Here is a 22,416-nt window from a genome sequence, read left to right as displayed (position 1 = left end):
GGTCAGCCCCTCAGCTCTCTGCCCCTGTGCCTGAAACAGCTTGCACTAGACAGTTCCCAGATTTAAAAATGCAAACAACAACCAGAAAAGAGATGACTTCATCCCCTTACTCACTGCAACCAAGAGAACGTATTTGCTCCCCCACAACAACATGGGAATAAGAGAAGCTACGGCAGAGGCATAACAGCCTGTCAGGACCAGCTGGCTTACACATTCCATATCCATAAATAGTTTGGGCCTGATTTTTCCTTTCACTTACACATCTGTATCCCTGAAGTGAGTCTGGTGAAGTCTGTGGTGCCTCCCTGTTATAAACCTGTATAGAAAGGAGAGTCAGACTCACTGTCTTTTGTGTTTGGGGATAAGGCTGTGATGTGTACTGTTTATGGCAGCAGGACCCATTGGTCATCAAGTTGGAAAGTTTAGGTATGGTGTGCTGGTTAAGCCGATTCCTGACGGTATGTCACACCTACAGTTCCATTCAAAGCTGGGCTGGCAGCTGAGTTATATGTGGCAGAAGTAAAGGAGTCAAGGTGGAAGCTGCCAGTGGGAAGAGTTAGGGGGAGGGAAATGATGATAAAGGGTATCCTAGAACTGCAAAGTTGGGTAGCCTAGAACTTTAAAGTTGAATGGAAAACTTCAGTGCCTCTTGCACCAATAAGTAGAGGACAGTGTAGGGAAGAGCCAAAGTCTATACACACCTAGGCGCATACATACACATTCATAGATGCCTAATATACACATTTTGCTTTTTACCTATCAGAACTGGAAAGGAAGGAGGGGGGAACTGCAGATAAGGTAACCATCAATTTTCATTGGAACAGATACTAAGTCTTAGAGCAAACAAAGGCATCAGTTAGCAAAAATGAACCACATGCACAAACTCCCAAGAACAGGACCAATAACAAGAAAGGAGACAAACACTCTGACGTGTCACAGAGATTGTAGAAAACAGATTGAATTAAAAAGGAAATACCTTGATGGTGGAAGTTCGTACAGATAACAGGGGATCATCCACAAGATAGGACAATCCCTACAGGACAACATGCCAACAAAAGATAAAAACACGATTGATTGTCCATTCCCGCATTCCAAAGTTTAGTCCCAGCATTCCATCCATTCAATCTCAGCATTCCATCTGGCACCCCAAGTTTGAATGGGCAATTGAGCCTTTCCTTAACTAATTTGCTAAATCAGATTTTTCTTTCTTTCTTAACATAGTGTTCTGGAACCTTGCACTTTAATTGTTTTCTCTTTCTAAAAGAGAATGGAAGGGCAAGGCGATTTACAGCTGTTGTTCATTTTTTATTTTATTTATTTGTTGAGAGCCAGAAGCAGAGGATAAAACAAATCAGAGCTTGCCCAACTGGGAATGTATGGTGACTGGATCAGGGGTTACCCAAGCAATGGGACTGTGTTTTGGTTGATCTTTGTGGAAATAGAGAAGGAAGGTTTTAGCTGAAGGATGTGTCTCAACCCAGGCAGCAGCCAGCGAAAGCGTAGGATATGAATGTCAGGGGTAGGGAACAGAGCGATCACATCTGGGGTAGGGAACAGAGCTGAAAAATCTTGTGTTAACATAGCAAAGAATTTTTTGCTATGATTGTCAGAAGCATCTCAAGGCCACTTTTGTCTTTTAATACACCAGATTTGAGGGCCATTCGCAGCTGTTAAATTGTAGGACTTTATTCTAGTGACAACTGCAGATACTGTGAAAATAAAAAATGTACTTTTAAAATCCCTCTGTCTAGTTTAAGGAAAGGTGATTTGCCCTTTGAAACATGTTGGTAACCATGGCACATGGATCATTCCTCATTCCATTCCACCTGCAACTTTGAAACATTGCAAAATGACTCTTCAGTGTTTAAGAATTCATATGCTGCAATTTGACATTTTTGCATAATATCTTAATAGATTAAGAATGCCAAGGAAGTACAGGAATTTCAACACAAAAATTGATTGAGCTGTTTTGACTAATGCATTGAGAACCACAATCTAAACATGCTGCATATGACTCCTTGAATGACAATCTCTTTTTTGAAAACTTTGATACTCCAGGTCAGCAGCACTCAGACTTTAAGAACTAAACAGCCACTTAATGCTGAGCAGAGTTGCAGAGAGCCAAAAAACCACAATCAAAATAAACCCACCTTAAACAAAATCTTGGTGGTGTTTGCATCATTAGAGCTGATTATATGACTACGGTGAAGAGTTTGTTCAACAATTCGGAGATTCCACGGCCAGATGGGACAATTGTGATAATTTAGTCTGGCTTCCTACATAACACAGGCCATAGAACTTCCCCAGAATAATTCCTTTTGAACTAGAGCAGATCTTTAAAAAAAATTATCCAATCTTGATTTAAAAAGTGCCAGTGATGAAGAATCCAGCTTGACACTTGGTAAATTATTTAAGTTGTTAATTATCTTCTCTGTTTCCCCATTATCCAACAAATAGTGTAGTTAACAAAATTAACTGTTTTCATTAATCAAACAGCTCTATGCATTTTTTGAAGACAGATTTTTTTTTTTTTTTGCTGTTGTAACACCAACAGACCGCAGTTGACAACAGGTGAGATTGAATGTGGGGCCTCTGAAACCAAGTGGCTGCTAGCTAAGGCTGTAGAGCAAACTCAATCATCTCTCTTTCGGCTCAGTTCCACTAGAAGGGACAGAACACTACACCCAGGAGGTGTGTGGGTTACAGTCATTCATCAACTACATTATTTTCAAATAGTTATATTCATGATTTGATCAGCTCTAACTGTGATACGCAAATATGTGACAACACTGCTGACAATCTCATCCTGGTTGGGGCAGACTGGAAATGGGGGGGAAAATGCAGCAAATATTTTGTGGATTTTTTTTCTCCAGTGTTCATCCAAATTCAAAATTGCAATGACATTTTTGGTCCAAAAATCAAAATTCAGAAAATTTTCAATAGCTGATACAAATATCTGAATGCAACGGCAGGACAGTTCACCTCTTTCGTTTTGTGGCTCTCTTTGGTTCTATTCAATGCAGGAACGCCTCTATATTCCTGTTCCTAACTGCACTGGCATCTTGGCCAAAATAAATTGGGGCCAATACAGAAAAATACAAGAGAAAATACAAGGAAAGTCTTCTGCCCTGCATTCTCCTCTCTCTGCTGCTGTCCCTTGGATCCAATTGTCTGTTGTTATCATTCATTTTGGGCCAGACAGCTCTTGCCTTACTCACACTGCAATTTATACCACAAATACTGAAATCAGGGGGAGTAATTGTGGAGAAAAGTACAATTCTGGAGCGAGGCTATCATCATCTCTCCTGAAGATTGTCTAATGTAGGCCTGAGCCCTACAATGATTTACGGATTTGCTTAACTTTACCATACGTCTGGATTTTCCCGGACACGTCTGGCTTTTTGGGCCTTAAATCTTCGTCCGGGAGGAAATCCCAAAAAGCCGGACATATCTGGGAAAATAGGGAGGGAGGGGCCGGCGGTGCTCGGCCGGGGGCTGGGGCCGCTGGGGCTGGCGGTGCGGGGCCGGGGGTGCTCAGCCGGGGTCAGCGCCTCAGGGCCCGAGCCGAGCTGGGCGGGAGACGCCGGGGCCAGAGCCTCTTGGCCTGGGCCGGCCGGCCGCCAGAGGGAGCCGCTCGGCCGGACTGGGCTGCGCCGCGCCCCGCCCCTACCCCAGCCTCAGCCCCAGCTTACCTGCTGCCTCCCTGTTTCAGGCTTCCTGTGAACATTTGATTCGCGGGAAGCAGGGGAGGGGGAGGAGCAGGGGGTGGAGCATCCAGGGGAGGGGGCAGAGTTGGGGCGGGGACTTTGGGGAAGAGGCAGGGGCGGGGAAGGGGCGGAGTTGGGGCGGGGAAGGGGCCCCGTGGAGTGTCCTCCTTTTTTTAAATTAAATGATGGTAACCCTAACTTTACTCACTAATAGTCAGTGGAACTCCTCATAGTGTGTAAAGTTAAGCATATGTGGAAGACTTTGCAGGATCCAGACATTACATGGTGGATGCTTTGGGACAGGAATCTTGTCTTTTTAATTTCTGGAAAATACCAGGCAAATTTATAGCACTTTGTACTACACCTCTACCCTGATATAACGCAGTCCTCGGGAGACAAAAATCCCTACTGCATTATAGGTGAAACCCGTTAGATCGGGGTAGCGGCGGCAGGGCTCCAGGGCCGCGGGGAGCCCCAGGCCCTTTAAATCGCCACCTGAGCCCCACTGCCGCAGCCCTAGGGTAGCGGCGGCAGGACTCCGACGGTGATTTAAAGGGCCCGGGGCTCCCCACAGCCTCCAGAGCTCCAAGCCCTTTAAAGCGCCGCCAGAGCCCTGCTGCTGGAGCCCCAGGGTAGCGGCAGCAGGGCTCCAGCGGCGATTTAAAGAGCTCTGGGCTCTGGCTGCTGCGGGGAGCCCCGGGCCTTTTAAAGCACTGCCCGAGGCCTGCTGCCGGAGCCCCGGGGTTACCGCGCTATATGCGAACCCGTGTTATATCGGGTCGCATTATATCGGGGTAGAGGTGTAGTAACAATCACATGATATGAGCCATATTTGAAATATACTATTTAAAGCTTAAGGGTAAGTACAGAATTCTAAACAATTGAAGAGTCAGGTTGTGAAATATCTACTTGTAATGCAACATACAGAGTTATCAGAAAGACAGACAAGCTCGGATTTATACTTAGGGTGACCAGATGTCCCAATTTTATAGGGTCAGTCCCAATTTTTGGGTCTTTTTCTTATATAGGCTCCTATTACCCCCCACCCCCTGTCCCGATTTTTCACATTTGCTTTCTGGTCACCCTACTTATACTATAAAATGAAACCAACAGTCACTGATATAGTGCATCAGCACTGGAATGATTAGCTTCATAATTCATCATGATGAGTTTCAGGACCTGCGGGATTTAGTTGCTATAGGTATTTAACCAGTGGTCTTCTTCCAAGGTGCTCTTTGAAACCTACATGGTGTTTTCCGGCTAGGAACCAAACTGTGAAATTGAGACTATGTATGCAGGTCAGAAATCAAAGGCATATCTGATGGTGGATGCAGATAAGGAAAGGGATACATCTTATCAGGTCTTAACCCATTGGTGTCTTTCCAGAATGAGCCATGATACACAATATAGATAATATATCCCTTTACCACAAATCGCCTGTGAATATAAAGCTGGAAATAAAATGTACATGAGATAAAGAACTGTTTGCCATTTTTCCAGGGACTTCTGCTTACAGAACTATTTAAAAATTAAAAAATAGCACTTCCTAGGGGCTTACTCCAGCACCATGCAGTGCATGAGTGAAACGTCATTATAGTAGAATCCACTTGACTGGCCTCCAGATGAACTACATGTTCCTTTAACTGAGGCTTGTCAGGAAAGACATGCATGGTGTCACTAAATCGCATTAAAAAGGCTCATCTTCTCCCTTTAAATGGCCCAGTTGTTGTTTTCTCCGGCCTATTTGTGGTAGGGTATACGTGTGGCTTAGAATTTGCTGGCATCAGCTTCCCACGGTAGCCCTCTTCATGGCAGCAATCCTATACATCATTGGTAGTGGGTGTGAGCAATGGGGTCAGAGGAACCTGTGATATATGCACTTTAACTGCAAGTGTAGCTAAGGACAAACTGAGTTTAGCCCTAGTTCAGAAACCATGGTTAAAGCCTACTCCCGCAAGTCTGTCTCTTTGGTTATTACAGGCTGCTTCTCTGCTCCACAGTGGCTGCTTGCCCTGCAGTCTGTATTGGCATTTGCACCAGTTGCTAAGTGAGTGCAAGGAGGCAGTGAAATGCTACCCAATCAGAAAGCTAGTGATTTGCACTGACTGTGCACTGGTGTAAATGCCTGCACAGGGCAATCCAGCTGTTTGTCCTTTTACACAGATTTACACTGTTAGCATTTTGCCCAATGCTTATTTGTTAAGCAAGTCACAAAAAGAAAGTGAATCTCTCTCCGTGTGGCATATTCCAGGGAACTTCTGAGATTCAGGACCCGTCACTTCACTGACACATATTTTTATCCCCACTGGGGATGTGTGTTTGTGAGTGCATGCGCTGCTTTAGAGGAGCATACTGCACCCACGTCCTTTCCAAAGGAAGCCTGGACCCAGGAGGAAAGCATTTAATCAGATTTAGAAAGGGTCCTGTTGCTACTTACAGTTGTTTTTTCCAGGCAGTGCAGCAGGTGGTGATGTTGGCTTTCGATCAGCGAGGTGGATTTGCTGATGTGCTGCTCATCATCACTAGATCCCTAAACAACCAGAGGAAGAATCAGGCTTGAAATCACAGGGATAAGGAGAACAACCATGTCAGATTGTACAGGGGAGGAGGTGGGGGAAAGGTGACAATTCCAGTGTTGCCAACTCTCATGTTTTTATCATGAGTCTTGGGAGTTGGTGTTTTCCTTAAAGACCTAGCTCCTGGATTCAGGTCAGCATCTCGGCTTCCATTTTAAAAAAAAGGGAAGTATGTAGCCCTTTGTGGTTGTGGAGAAGAGCTTGGAAACATGACCAGAGTGTGGCCCAAAGAAGGCAAGGAACAGAACCCACCATTTATTATTTTTCAAAAAAAGTCATGATTTTTGAAAGCTCAGAATGGCAATGCTACACAAAGTTTCACCCTAAACCCTACTGCCTCCGAGAAGGGGGTGATTTGCTTGGGAGTGAGGAGTTTGTTATTCTCCTTTTAGGTCAAGAATGAACCAGTGGCTGGGGTATAATTCAGGAATCAGGTGGTATGTGGCTTTATGATCCTGTCTCTTGGATTGGGAATGGTACAAACCATACAGTGGTCTTAAGTGAAATAGTGAAGACGGGGAGCAGGAAAAAACAGCCTATGATTGGCTTTGTGGGGTGTTACTGAATAGACTGATAGTAGTAAGGGCCAGGATTCCTGGGTTCTGGTCCCAGCTCTAGTAACATCTCTTTATCTGCCTTCAGACTGCTAACACGGAACTGATGTTCATCTGCTCTCTAGTGGTGTGGTATGATAAGGCTTCTGTGCGGGGGCTGAGTGCCATTATGGTTTCAATGAGAGCTGGTGGTGTCTGGTATTTCACAGGCTCAAGCCCTTTGTTTGAAAAGCAACTTGGATAAAAGGCACTGGAGATGTGCACATTCTTATTATTTATTATTATTATTAATAAATCATCACTATTAGTAGAAGTAAAGTAGATTTTACTGGGGAACATGTAGCGTTGGCACGAGAGATTTGATCGGAGGGCATTAGCAGCAGCCCCTCGAAAGAAAAAGCCCTGTTTTCTGAGGGGGGTTGTGACTTCTATGAATTAGGATTGTATTATTTGTATTGTGGTAGTACCTGGGAATCCCAGGCATGGATCAGGGCCCCATCATGCTAGGCACTGTACAAACACTGCCCCAAAGAGCTCACTCTCTAAGTCAGACAGCAGGGTGGGTTTCTTGAGTTAAAATTCCCTGACAGCATCTTCTTTAGAGTCAGCTCAGGCAGGCACTCCCAGCTGGGCTGGAATCATGCACAGCTGAGATGCGTTAGGCTCAGAACCTTTAAAAGAGGGTTGGCTGCTAGCAGGCAAGACAAAAAGGATGGGTCTTTAGGAGCAAGGACAGGCAGCGTCAGACAGGTTTAATCATTGGGCTGAATTTTGGGGGCAGGCGAGTGATAAGTATTCAAGCCGCACAAAAGAAAAATGACCTGAGAGGATGATTTAGTTGTTGTTGGGGTGTGTGTGCGCGCGCTCTTTTGACTTCACAAGAAACCTTTGCAGTAAAGTAGGGACCCCACAGCAAGTGTTTTGCTTAATCTTGTCTTCCTAGAAGTTTTGTCCTAGCTGCTGAGAGCCTGGCCTCCCAAACCATGATCAGCTAGCAGCAGGAATGCTACCTGTTCTTAGTCTCCTCTAAGCCCCTAACTGGGTGAGGGTTTCATGCTGCTGTTGAATTATCTTTCGTGAGAGACACAGATAGCAGGTATAAGACAAACGGAAAGCCTCGCTTTGTAATGATGAGGGCCCTGTCTACTACAAATAACAAATCCAAAGGGGGACTGTGAAATCCAAAAGAGCTGCAGTACCGTGTATGCATAATAACGCTCAGCACTTTGACAAAGCTTATTGTCTTCAAAGGCCTGTACCAGCTAACCCCAATGCCACCCTTCTGATAGAGATCAGTATTAATAGCTCTGTGGGGAAACTGAGGCATAGAAAGGTAAAAAGACTTGCCCGAGGGGATAGTGGAAGTCAGCTTCAGAGCTGGGAGTAGAACTCAGATGTTCCTCTTGCCTATGCCTGTCCGCTGACCATTAGACCATGATGTCATTATTATTGCTTCTCTTGCCATAGTGTAAGGACTCTGGAGAGGGATCAGAGCCCCATTGTGCTAGGCACCCTACAAACAACCAACCCCAGAGAGCTCAGAGTCTAATCTTTCATTGTTCTTACAATTCAATCATTCAGCAGAAAGATATTAGATCCATTTAATTATATACAAACATTACTTACTTAAATTCACCATTTACATGCTTTTTTGGGTCAGGTAAGGAAGGAAGATATCTGAAAGCACTCTCAGTTGCTTGCTCAGCGTGGTAAATATCTACTTAAAGAAAATAAATCTGCTCTAAGATCTCTCTGGAGCCCCATGAAACTGGGCATAGATTAAACACACATGCTAGAGAGGATTTCCAATAAGCACATTTTTGAGTGCCACAGTCGAGGTTTGTGTATCACAGTATGTAAACCCGTGAATCTGCTCTCTCTGTGTCTTATACAAATGCATGTTTCTCAAAGTATTGCATGCATCATTCACTTTTCAATTTGAAAATCGGATATGCTCCAGAAATGGGAAGAAAGGAGCTAAGAAGAAGCTGTTTGGCAAGTCTCTCTGCTATTCCAAAAGAAGGATTATATTAGTTCTTCCATTCCATAGTTGCAGTTTTAAGAACTACTTTGCTAAGCATTTTTTCTTTAAACCCACTGACCCTGAAATTTACCCCAATTTCATGGCATGTTTTCTGTGATCATACTCATTAATCTTTGTGTATTCAGTGGCTAAAATTTTCAAAGACAATTAGACATACTAAAAAGACAATTAAATGTTTGCAAGTGACCCCCTTAAGCTCCTTAGATGTCTCAGCAGTAGATGCCTGGCAGAGAGACTCCTCTGTGATGCTCGAAGCTGAAAGATAAAAGTTGACACATGTGCCTTGCATACCTGTTTCTGGCACATAACAGCAGCATCCAAAAGTTTAAGAAAGCAAATGGGTGGGATGGGATAGAAAGCAGAACATTTTAACGTAGGCATCTATGGCTGACTTCATCTAGGGTTGTTAAAGGATTTAAATCAGTTGTGCTTAACTCAGTTGATGTCCAGCACACCTACGTGGCTCGTGTGATACACTGAGCATTTGGCTGCATCTTTGAATGTGCCTAAAGCCACACCCAGGATCGTACCGTGATGTTTAACTTGGCATCTCTGAAAATCAGGCAAACTGACTGATGCTAAACCAAAGGCACGTCAGGGCATAATTAGGGGTCACTGACTGCACAAACAATGTATAGACTGATATGAGGGAATCTCTCCTTGGTAGGAGGCTGTTCCGCTTTGTTGCCTTGAAAACTGTTGTGCTGGGACATTTCTAGAAGGTATTTTCAGGATTGGGCTAAAAAAACCCCAAACGGTTTAGGGTTTTCTTACTAATAGTAACCCAAGTCAACTAACGCATCAAATAGGTCCTGTGCATAGCCTGCAGAGTTCACTAGCTAAACCTCTCCAGATGGAGAGAAGGAATAGAAACTGAAAAGAACTTTGCATCTGAATATCTCCTGTGGAGGACAGCGTATGTGATAAAGCAAGTGCAGCAGTATAAAGCTAAATCTTACTTAAAAGAAGAAAGGAACAGACCATTGCAACTGGTGGCTTTAAGTAACGTTAATCTCTCTGAGAACCAGAGGTGCTTTGTAGCATGAAGATAGAAAGAAACTGACCTGAAGGTTTGCTGCATTGATCCAGGACATCTGTGCAGAGAGATTTGCATGCTTTTTCACAGAAATCAGTAAAGGTTGGACAGTCAGGACATTTGTGTTAAAAAGCCATTTGGAACAGCAACATGAGAAAAAATCATAAATGGGCAGTGAAACACATGATTATTTTGTGATGAGGGGGCAGGACCCATTTTTTTCAGCTCCCAGGGGCTCCCAGGTTATGGACTTGTAGCAATAGCTGTATTGGGGGGAAGGATGGTTTTGTGATTAAAGCATTGGTCTGGGTCATCTTCAAGTCTGGTGTCTCTCTACTGTTTATGTCTGGCTCCAAAGCTAATGAAAAGTGGAAACATTTTAAACCGCATGGTGAGACAACATGCTGCAAATAGCCTACAGCAGGGACTGCCACAGACTGTTACAGGTGCCTTTTCCCTGCTTTGCACAGGTCCTGAATGTGTTGCATGAGATAAATTTGCCAGATGCTGTAGAAATTTAAGGATGGAAACTCTATCATTGGCACCCTGAGTAAAGGCAGACATCTGTCACTTCCTGCAGAATACCCAGCACTTTAGAAATCCACAGGAAGTCAGCTGACACCTAACACAGCCAGTGAAACATTACTCTAACTGCAAGAAGAAAAGAGATTGCCCAGATAGCAACAGGTTCCAACTCGTTGGAATTCTACGTATTATGTGAAGAAGAGGCATACAGAACAACAAAATGCTTAACACGAGTATATCAGAGAGTAGCCAGTAGGAAAGAGATACTGTCCTTGCTTTCAACCATTGAAATCGTACTATATTAGCTTGCCACCCCTCTTCTGCCCATGCCAACTGATTACTTAGGAAAGTAGCATCAATGATGTAAACTCAGGTTAGGCAGGGGCTTGTTCCCACTTATCAGGTCCTTGCACATCATGCTGGAGAGCAAATATGAATGGAACTTGAAAGCCAAGGAAACAAGGCTTCATTGGCTCTGGTAGAAGACCTAAATTCCACGGCAGAATACATAGTGTTGGCAACTTCTCTCCTCCCCTTCCCTCTCCCCGAGGGCAGACTTGAAATGTATGGAAAAGCAGATCATGGGATGGATATTATCAGAAAAAAATAGCACTGAGGGTTGGATTCCTGCCTTATCTTCCTTGCTCCTGCTTTTCCTCCAGCTCAGTACATTCAGAAACAGACACTGCAAATTTCTGGCACATCTCAGCATGCAAAAAAGAGTGGGGAAACAGAAGATAATAACAGCTGCAGCAACAAATGCATATAGACAGTCTGAGCACACAAATGCCTGGCAGTGGCTGTTCTATCCAGGAGCACATTCCAGTAGAGAATGAGACCTGCGTTGCTCCATGCAAAAGCAATCTGGGTTCATTAGAAGAAAAATCTGTCTGTAATGAAAAGCCCAAGGGAGTGTTTAGAATTTGATCTGGGATCCTACCTCTGCAAGGTTCTGGGAAAATGATGCCAGCCACCATCCCCAGTTTGCACTTGAAAGACACACACTGAGCTGCTGGTGGCCTTGGGGAAGACTTGCTTCTTGAATGTGGCATCCAGCTTCACAAATCTGAAGAACTCCCTGGGTTGTCTTCTCTCTTATGCTTGGCATTTCAGCGAACAAAGTTGGACAGATTTGACTACAGAGGGACTGGCATAGAAGCTAATTGTACTCTTTCCATGCGGGTGATTCTGCCCTTTATCAATATTGTGGCTGCCGAGAGTTCTTGGTTGTAAGAAGGGACAGATCTCAAAACAGTCTTGTTTCAAAACGCAGACCTCCTATCATTTCAACAAGAAGTGAATCCTGTCTCCCCGACCACTTTTGTTGGTATAACTTACGTCATGCAGGGGTGTGAAAAAACACCCACCTGAGCGATGTAAATCACACTGACATAAGCACCGGTGCGGACAGTGCTACGTTGGCAGGAGAGCTCTCTCCCGTCGGCATAGGGTGGCTACACAAGCGCTCTTACAGCAGCGCAGCTGTAAGGTGTTAGTGGCAAGAGGAGATTAAGGCTCATGTATACTGTATAGGCTGCAGCCACTACAAGGTACATGCCCATCAATACTTGAACATGTCTAACGTTCCATCTATTAACACTGCATCACTTGCTCCCATAAATGAAAGGATACAAAACCTGCCTATTCAGCGTCTGCATGGCAAATACCCAATGCCACAAACCCACGTTTCACTGAAGGGAAAGTCGGTGCCGCCTTTCAGGAATGAATATTCTCTCCACACTGCTCTCCTTTGATCATCCCTCCTCCTCCTCTTCTGCTCTTTACACTGCCACGCTCTAAGCTGAAGACACATGGCTTGATTCTCCCCACACATAAGCTGGCATAAATCAGGAGTAACTCCACTTGTGTGAGAGGAGAATCAGACCCAGGTTCCTGCATGCCCCAAAGCCCCCTGGATGCTGACCATTCAGTCAGAATGTTATCTGTGGTAGTGATTTCCTTGGATAACCTCTCAGGACTCCAGAAAAAGTATTTTGGGACTCATAAGTCCTAATGCTTCCATTCTGGCTTATCTCAAACTGTTACTACTGAGTATTTACAAAACAATTATATATTGATTACATAGTAGTAAACAATGAAAATTTCACGCTAATTGCTAATAAGGACTACATAGTAATTACACTTGGAATTATTGCTTACCCTAAGGCAGTCTTGTCACTAGATATACACATGAAAGTCCCATTAATGTTGACGCAAGTTCTGGGCTTGCTTCAAGAATAGGATATATAACCAAGTGTACCTACTATGTAATTAATGTTCATTTGCCCATGAGGGTACGTCCAGTAGCAGGAACCAAAATATTATCTAACACGGCAACTACAAAAAAGAGATTCCTTTCTTCTGTACATTTTAAAATAATCTGAGACTGGCAAATCACTGGGCAGATTCTGCCACTGTCCCTCACAGTTGTCACAACATCTGCAGTAGCCACAAAGCCAAAAAAAAAAAAAAAAAAAAAAGACCCCTTTCCTAACTCATTTTGGGCAAAAGCCAGAAACGAACCTAGCAGCCAATTATTGCTCTCAGGCTAATACGTTCTGGACTTTTGCATCTGTGTCCCAGCAGCCATTCTGTGAGCTGCCTGGCAGAATGGCTTCGTTGAAAGAGAAGTGACGGGATTCACGTTGGCAAGACAGGCTGGAAAATCAAGTGAGAGCCACACATCTGTGCTGAGCTGCCATGGCATCTTTAAATAGTACAATTAAAAGACCAGCAAAACCCCCAGGCATGATTTAAATTTTCAGTGCAACAGTGCATGTTGCCTCCTGATGAAATAACAGAATCTTTTTAACTCATCTGAGCTAGTTCTCCGAGTCCTGGGCCAAGTCGTAACCATTCTGTGCCTCCTTCAAAGGTTTCACGGTTTGATTTGGCAAACTCTATTTACAGTATGTGCTAAAAAAAAATGTAACCAGCTGAGACGGTTTAATTTTCAGAAGGCCTCACTGGCATTAGAGGCTGGGGACCCTTTGCAGAGTACGAGAGAAACTGCCTGCCATTGAATCGAAGGCTCGTGAGTGGTGAATTGGATTCCGACATGGACGGTCACTAGGCTGAGGTGGCAGAATTCCCATTTGGCTAGGTTGGGTTGTGACAAACGTGGAAAATGAGAACTTAGCTCTCAGATTTGCTTCGTGCTTCTAGAGCCATTTTCATCCAGAGATCTCTGTGCCATATACAAAGGGTGGTCAATATCATTGTTGTCCGCATTTTAGAGGAGGGGAAATGAAATGACACCGAGTCAGTGACAGAGCCCAGCTCTTGTGCATCCCAGTCTAGTGTCTGATGCAATGTGCCGCTTTGGAATCAGTTTGAAAAGACATCATGGCAGCTGAGGGCCAGAGTCTTCAGCCCTTAATCCCTTTCAGTAACATCCTTCCTCGGGAAGTAATCTCACTGAAACCAGTGGGGCTACCCGCAGAATTAAGGGGCTGCATAGCATGTGCCCAGCCTAAAGGGCATGGTGATTCCTATGTCTGTGATCCAGCCCCCACTCAACTCAAATGGCAGTTGGATCAGACCCCAACAAGCAACGCAGAGAGAGACATTGTAGGCCAAATCTTGAAGCCCTGGCTCCACTTTTACAGTGGCAAGTGTTCCATCTGACTTGGCAAGAACTGAGTACAAGTGAAGGGTTTTATACCTGCAAAACCCACTCATGAAGCAGCATCAGGCAGAGTAGTAAGTGTTTGCAGGATTAGGTCCAGAGTATGGATGCGTGAACACAGCATTAGGCAGCTCTCAAGGCTCAATTATGCAATTTCTGTTCCCCATGTGCACCGAGGACTGATTTATTTGAAATTAAACCCACAAAACGTGTTAATTCCTGCTCAGGTCTTGAGCGGGCTTTAATGTAGCAACCTTCTCTCATTTCCACTGATTCTGCCGAGCAATCTGACGCACTTAAAACTTTCCTTTCTCATGAATAGCTAATATTAGCCTCTGGATACCTTGCTATTAAAAATAAAACCACCGAGCTGCACAGAACAGGAGCTGTGATACATTTTCCTCTCCTGCTGGACAGTCTTTGGGTCCTCATTCCTGCAATCCAGTAATTGTGACCCTGTAATAATTTCAGGGCTAATGCTTCCAGGAATCCCTCCACAGTTCCCTGATCTCATGCTAGTGACTCACCAACTCTGCAAGTGCTGGCTTTTTCTACTCACAAGCTCCTCCTGATGGTAACATAGCTCCAGAAGAACAGCATTGCCAAACTCAAGTGTTCCAAAATCATGAGATAGGCTTAAAAATTATGAGATTTTTGGAAATAATAAATGTTTGGTTCTTTTTATTTGCCTACTAGCTTTTGAGTCTTTAGTGTTCATGTTTCCTAGTTTTTCTTTGCAACCAAGAGGGTTAGAAGCTTATTTTTTTTAAAAAGAAACAGATTCTGATGTATTCACTTGACTCCAGGAGCTGGGGCTTTAACAAAAACACCGAATTGCAAGATACGCAGTAAAATCACAAGAATTGCCAACACTGGAGGAGTGAAATAATTTGTGTGTGTGTGTGGCAGTTTGAAGGCCACTTCCTGGTGTATTTAGCATGTCACAGTACGAGAATAAAATACCCTATGTGATTTCCCAGAGACAGCAGAGCCTTGCTGATACACCCTGACCAAGAGAACCATTAGTGAGAGAGTAAAAGAGAGAACCTAGGCTAGACTGTGACTTGGACTGCATGCCATGCAGGGCAGTTGGAATCCTATTTATACCCTGTACAGGTGAGCTAGAGTTGGGGAGCAGGAGTAAACAGGTGTGGCTGACTTCCTTAGTGCCCTCTGCCCAAGAGCTGGGGGGGTGAGGGGGAGTCGACTATGTGTCCCACTAGTCAGCTGTCGTGCCAGCAGCAAATCACTAGCCCCACCGCCAGAGCGAGGAGGAAGTATGAAGGAATCGTGCCCCAAAGAAGTATCTCTGAATCACACTGCTTCCCAGGACCAGTCCTGGCATGGTGTGGCTTTCAAGCCACCCGTGGTTCAGGGCTGAGCTGAAAGGTCAAGCACCTCAACTCATGTCAAGGGCAAAAGGTGCTGACAGCAGCTGGCCCCTTGCAGGGTCAAGCCCCTGGGGAACAATTTTTGTGTGTGTAGATAATCAAGAATAATACATTACCAGAAATCTTGTCCATTTCTGGTGGGAGAGGGGGATGTGAATGGCTTGTGATATATCAGAGCATGCTGGTGAGTGATCAGCAGAATATTTCGTTAAATTATTGAAGCTGGTGGATTGCAATATGAAAACTCACTACAGGGCTGTCTCTGAGAAATGGGGTGAGAGTGAGTCCATTTTGTGTGTGTGCGCGCGAATTTGTGCATGCACAGGTGTTGGGTTGTGCGTCATCCCGCCTATGGATTAGTAAAGTAGAAATTAGCAAGGTTTGAGCTCTTTGTGCACAGCATGGCACTTTGTAATAAGGCTTTGCACACTTACGAATATATAGAGATTTGGAAACAAGCAACTCCTTATTAAAGATGACAGAAATGTATGGTAGGGCCAGATCCTCACCTCATATAAATGGGGACTGCTCCAATGGAGCTATGCTAGCTCACACCATCTGAGGATCTGGTCCATGAATGCTCTTTGTCATCATTAGAAAGATGGACTCTTTCCTAGCTCAAGAAAGAGCCCCAGAAAGTCCCTCCCTCCCTCTCCAGTTTTGCAGCTGAATTCCAGCTGTCTCTACATATAGCACACACAGTAAATTGTAGTGTAATTATAGCGTAGCACAACTCAACATGTGAAGCTGTCACGCTGAATAACAAGCAATTAGGTGTGTCTTTGTGGTGGAGAGGAACAACCGAAACGGGGTTTGATTGGGATGGAGAACTTTTCAGACTCCGCTGTGAAAGGGATTATTTTCTCGGCACGTACCGTCAGCTCCAAGGCTGCGTTCAGCAGGCCGTTGCGTTTGCTGTGAAGATAAGCACTGGAACTGCCTGTTTTGGCCACTCGTATCCGTGCCAGCCGGGCTTTCTGTAAAGAGAAGCAAGATTTATTGACATATTTTTACTTTTACACACCAAGCCAACTGTTCCACCTCTACTAAAATAGGGGGAAAGAAAATACACAGTTTTCATGGAAGCTGAAAAATCAGAGAGATGAAAATACAAGGAATTTATGGCTAGGAGACGATCAGCAGCCAGCGCAGCCTTTTGCACTTCCTACCTGCAACCCAGTTTTAAAACTCAAATGAGGGAGATTAAGGAAATCTGAGGACTCAAGACATTACCAGAGCTGACCTCTCACAACCCATCAATGGCCTCCCCTTAAAGAGTAGGGGGCTACCTACTCAAACATGCTTAGTGATATTTTTGGGTTTCTCCATATTTTGGGCATCCAACTGGAGATACCCACCTCTTACATGTTTCTTGTCTCTGACATGGGAGGATTGTGTTACCTGTGTGTGTAGATATATAGCTTATCATGTGAAACTCAGAGGTGTGGTTTAAGAGAGAAAGCGAGAGATTTCAATAGTTGGTACAGATTGTGCACACAACTCATCTATGCCCCATTTCTCCCACTTGCTTGCATGTGAAATCCCTCTGTGATGCCTTATCTTCTAGACTGTAAACACGTTGTGGCACAGAGAGTCATTTACTATATGTTTGTGCAGCACCTAGCACAATAAGGCCTTGATATGGTGGAGGACTGTAGGTGTAACTACGACACAAATGGTTAATAATAGGAGACAAGAAGGATACAGAATAGGGCAGATCATTAACTTGCCCCACCTATGAGCTGATTGGCATAGATTAATAATTGGATCTATCTATCTATCTATCTATCTATCTATCTATCTATCTATCTATCTCTTAGTCTCTTATTCTCTCCATGGAGACTGTAAAAACACCTTGTTTGTTCCTTCTCTCCTCCTCCAGCAGCAGTGTGTGTTTGTTAACTTGGATATATGGTAACAGGAGAATAATTTTCTCCAGAAAAATATATGCCCTCCTAGATAGACAGAAATCTCTCTGCCACAACAAATAAGCTATTCGGAAAGAAGGGAAAAAATCTATTTACCTAATGTTTGGTTTCTTGTAATTAGTTAACCCTGCCTGGCCTGGTCTTATCGACAGACCCCATAACTTCTAGTTAGAGGACTGAACTAAATTATAGAAAAGTGGTATAGACTAATGTAAGCATATAAAGACTCAGTTAGCGTCGATCATTAAGTGATCAAATGGTTTTTAACTCTTTCTAATTTGCCTGTTCAAATACTGCCTCCTTCTCTGTGAAGTGCTTTGCTTTTTTAAAATGTATTGTTAATTCAGTATTTATTTCCCAAGCTCCATGAAAGGTAGATACATGAAATAATTACTACTGTAAAAAATTATATTAGGTTGTGTTTTAAAAGACTGCCTGATCTTTTAAATAGTATAGAATGCCAGGTTTTCTTTTCTAATTAGTGGTGGTTAATGGACACAGTGCAGCAAGAGCAAGAGCAAAGCCATGATTGGTCTATAGTGCATAATGATTCCAGAAAGTGTATTACCATGTATGCACGAGTGACTTAAGCACTCTGGATTTGAAAGATTTGCTTAACCGAATGCACTTTAATTCGTGCACACAAACAATTTCCCAGGCATGTTCTGAGCACTATTCTGCAACTTCAGTTAGGAGACAGAGGCCAGGAGATTCAAAAGTGATTAATGATTTTGAGCCCCACCTTGACACACCTTGTTTTCAGAGGGTGGGAGTTCAGCACGAGCCCATTTGAGCACCCAAAAATTGAGGTACCCAAAACCAAGAGTCGTCTTTCTAAATCTTGGCCAGATTTCTTTGGCTCCCAGCACCCATTTTTAACACTAAGGCTCAGAGTTGCTGGGTGAAATCCTGGATCCACTGAAATCAATGGTAAAACTGCCATTAACTTAGATGGATGGTGGATTTCACCCCGTGCTCTATGGCAGGCCCATGGTACATCCAACACAAGCTGGCAGCAGCTTAGTTCACAATGTATGAGATCTGACACCATCAGAGCATTTAAAAATGACAAAGAGTGTGTGGGCGAGGTTCTGTGGCCTGCAGTGCACAGGAGGTCAGACTAGATGATCATGATGGTCCCTTCTGACCTTAAAGTCTATGAGCCAATGATATCCCCTCTTTCCTGTTTTTTTTCTCCTTCCCCACACCCCTTTACTGTCCTGTTAATCATTTTAATGACTGTAACCATGACAGCCGCACAGCTATAGAAGTCTTTGCAGGAATTGTCTGACTTGGGAAAGAAAGAAGCCAGGAAAACAGAGTAGCTGCTGACCAGCAAACACTGTGCTGAAACATGCATCTTGATGATGCTACTACAGTTGCCTCAGGGCACATCTGAATTTGATTTGGGGGTAAGCATTACTGAGAGCAATGGTTCCACACAACTTGGAAATGCAATAAACCTCTCTTCCTAGACAGCTGGCAGGCATGTTCAGGTGGATATTGCAATTGTTGAGTCATTGCACTGGACCAGTCATGTTCTACTGAGTCATTTCACCTGCATTCCACAAAGTTATTTCACATACAGTAAACCTGCACACCTCTTTGTACATTTTCCTCACCTTTCACAATGGATCTAGTGCATCCCTCCCTTGAACTGCACCAGGAGTAAGTCTGGCCCATTGATCTCTGTCTTTAAATTGATGATGATTACAGAGGATGTATTTCCTCTGTGCTCTTGACAAAATGTCAGTTCCTTTGCTGCAGGAAGTTCAAGAGTCCCCAACAGTTTCTTCGTAGCTACAGCACAAAAGGTTCCACCAGCATCTTCTGTCGCTATCATTATCAGTTCAGTTATTTGTTATAGTGAATTCAGTCTTAGGCTCCTGTGATGAACATTATTCCCTTTGCCTCCAGGCTAGCAGGAGATCAAATATTAATAGCTGTACTCCACATGGACTGGGGATGGTTCGTCTCTGAGAATCTGTTCGCTCTTCCTCCCTGAAACAGGGCCACAAGCTAACTAAATAATTAAGCCCCATGGCTTTCAGAGTTTGGAACAGATGTTGTTATTTAAAAGATAGGTATAAAACATTGCTGGGAAAGTGGTGATTTAAACCTATTTTTGTAGTCTGAGAGTGAGGGAAGGAAGTGGTGTCCAAGAGTAGACCACGAAGGACAGTCATGGACGTTGATGTGCTTTTGTGTGCCTATATTTATGTATGTGTATGGGGTGAAATTCACCTCTGTGCAGAGGCAAAAGGCCTATCCATTACTTATATCCCATATAAGCCCTACATTTCTTAGGGGTGAGCAGGATATGGATGACCGAGCATGATGGAGCGTGACCAAGGGCTTGGCAAAGACCCTGTACTGACCCTGTGCACAGGAGTGAATTTCACCCCGTTGTCACTTGTGGCCAAATTCTTTACTGATGTACTGCAATCCCACTGACATCACTCGGCTGTGTTTTCATTTAGGCAAACTGGGACTGAGCACTGATTGTGATTCATGGTTCGGGATAGAAACCAGGACGCACTTGGTGCTCACACATGGAATTAGGTGAAATGGGCCATTGCAGGTTGATCTGGTGGGTTCGGTCAACCCTGAAACTCAAAGCAAAGTCCAGAGGGTGCGCAATTCATGTGGACAAACTCCTAAAATAATGAACGATTGCCCATCTTCACACAGCTCTGGGCAGCCCTACAGTCTCCATCACTGGGTGATGTCTGGGTTGCTCCCTCCTGCCCGAAATTTACAATAAAACCCAGCCTTGTTCCTTTTAGTGTCTCACCAGGCACATGAGCATCCAGGAAATGTAAATGCCCTGACTCTGCCATCCAGCTGAGCTCGATGTCAGCCCCAGAGATGGGGGCAAGTCCGAGAAGCCTCATGGCTGCTCTAATCTATGCAAGCTGGCAAGCCATTGCACTGACTAGTGGTGGTTGGAGCACAATCAGTTCCAGCCAGGCACCCAGAACAGGCCCTCAGGGGCAGCTTTGTCCCCATTGCATGGACATGGTGCATGGACCAGGATTTAAACATACTCAGCAGCAAACAAAATGCACTAAAAGGACCTTCCCCAACCCCACCATGACCCTCTCCATGCTGCCCACTCCACAGGCCCTGAGTTAATGGAAGACCTTGCTGTGTGCCTGGAAGGCCAACAGACTTGGGCTCTGTCAGACCAAGTGGGACAGTGAATTCCAGGGGCAATGACTTTCCCCTGAGAACACTGTGCACCAGCCCACAGACATACAGGTCTAGGCTCTTGTTCTGAAATGGACCCTTGTATCCACACAGAACCTCAACGACTTCAGGGTTGGGGCCCTAGGGATTAAGGTTTGCATTTAAGTGCAGCTTTTGTCATATTCTATTTTAAAGACTGGTGGGCTTGGCTGTGTCATCCCAGACCCACGCTTGCAGGGTGAGGGAGGGCTCTAGTAGGCACAGACAAGGGGAGGACCATGTATTTTGGTTGATCTGCTGCTAATGCCTTTAGGAAGAGTGCATTCCTTCCAAATCTTACCTGCCCTATTGACTCACAAAGGGCAAGGCAGGGCCTGAGATCACTATTTCTGACTATTATCTTGGCACCGTTAGAGCTGAAAAGAAAAGAAAAAAGCAGCCCCCGGTGCGTGTGTGAGAGTGGAGGTGGTAGGAAGAGTTGCTAGGAAACCACAGGAGCTCAACGTGCATATTACCAAATCTGGAAGATAATTCATTCGAAATAATAACAATCATATGACAGCAATTTGCACATTAAGAGCATTAATTTGGCTATCTTAGCCCGCATTTGTCTCAGTGAGGAGACTGAAAGGCGGGTGTCAGTAAAGGTGTGGATCCTCTCCCTAGCCTTTGCAGTTTCAAGATGCAATGTGGCAGAATCTAGCGGCACAGAATGAACAGGGAGGACACTCGGACTTTCTTAAAACATTGTGTGTGGGCTGCTCAGATGTCATGGTGATGAGGGGGATATATCTAGATAGACAGACAAACCCTACATTATGGCAATACCCTGGTAGTCACCTCCCTACACTGTCCATTGGGGATCAATAATGGAATCGTAAGAGGACCTGAAGTATAGCCTGTCCCAAGGCAGAGTATCTCATCATCTATCTCAACACCACATCTCTAATCTGTCTAGGCAAGGTGCAAGGAACAGGTGTTATAGGCCAAGAGATGCTCGTACTAGATGGCAGGATTAGGAACTACCTATCTGTTGTTGTTGTTGATTTCCATATATTTCTAAGGGAGACTGATTTCATTGTTGGTTTATCTAATATTAGTCTCTGACATCATTTCCTACTTGCCAGATACCTGTGGCCATCCAGATTTTCTGTGCCCTTGATTTGGAAGATACATTCCTTCTTAGAGTATGGCTTGAGGTACAATACCCTGAGGTCTAAAAGAAATCTCTTTATAATGTTGGCACATCAGTTGTGTCTTTTTAAACCATCCCAAACAAGCAGAGGATGTCAGGTCTTGTAAGAGTCCTACGTCCACTCCTGCTCCCTCCCTACTGGGCTGGGAGCTGTTATTAGCATTAGCCATCCCATCTAATTTTATCAGCGAAAACCACACTAAGAGCATTCTTGGCAGAAAACACAAATACACTGGATAATTAACAGCTGCCTTACATATTTTTTCCTCTAAATAATGAGGTTCGAATATCTGTAGCACTCTTGGTGTCTACTCTAGTGAGTACTGCATTGCACTACTTGCACAACAATTTTTTTTTTAATTCTTGTATCTGAAAGAAAGCCACCATCAAAGATAACCAATTGAAGGCTTTTATGGTTTGGTTTTCTAGTTCCACAGTGCAATGTGAAAGCCATTCAGTAAGGGCCAGATTCCCCTCTCCAGTATACACTGAGGATCTATAGTTCTGCTCCACAGCTCTCTAGAGCAGAGTTTAGGCTTGCATCTGCATTCTAGATAGAAATTCTATGCTTACCCTTTGCATATGGAAAAATGTAACAAACCAGATTAGGGATTTAGAAAGCAGTGGCTCTTGCCACCCTAGC

At 44.2% G+C, this 22,416-nt stretch overlaps 1 protein-coding gene across 3 annotated transcripts in view; it reads right to left on the bottom strand.

Annotated features, from left to right (window-relative positions):
- KCND3 (potassium voltage-gated channel subfamily D member 3) overlaps nt 1-22,416 on the bottom strand; it is a 236,023-nt gene that overhangs the window by 5,990 nt on the left and 207,617 nt on the right. The window contains exons 4-7 of one of the 3 annotated variants that reach the window (XM_054028737.1): nt 16,337-16,438; nt 6,145-6,237; nt 977-1,033; nt 260-316 (exon numbers count right to left, since the gene is read on the bottom strand). In XM_054028737.1, coding sequence (XP_053884712.1) covers nt 260-316; nt 977-1,033; nt 6,145-6,237; nt 16,337-16,438 — 309 coding nt within the window. The remainder of the gene's footprint in view (nt 1-259; nt 317-976; nt 1,034-6,144; nt 6,238-16,336; nt 16,439-22,416) is intronic. The other 2 variants (XM_054028738.1, XM_054028739.1) reach the window with 2 other exon arrangements.

Source organism: Malaclemys terrapin, chromosome 4 (assembly GCF_027887155.1).
Source record: "Malaclemys terrapin pileata isolate rMalTer1 chromosome 4, rMalTer1.hap1, whole genome shotgun sequence".
In the NCBI taxonomy this organism is placed as follows: domain Eukaryota; kingdom Metazoa; phylum Chordata; order Testudines; family Emydidae; genus Malaclemys; species Malaclemys terrapin.
This window is presented reverse-complemented; position numbering and strand designations above follow the sequence as displayed.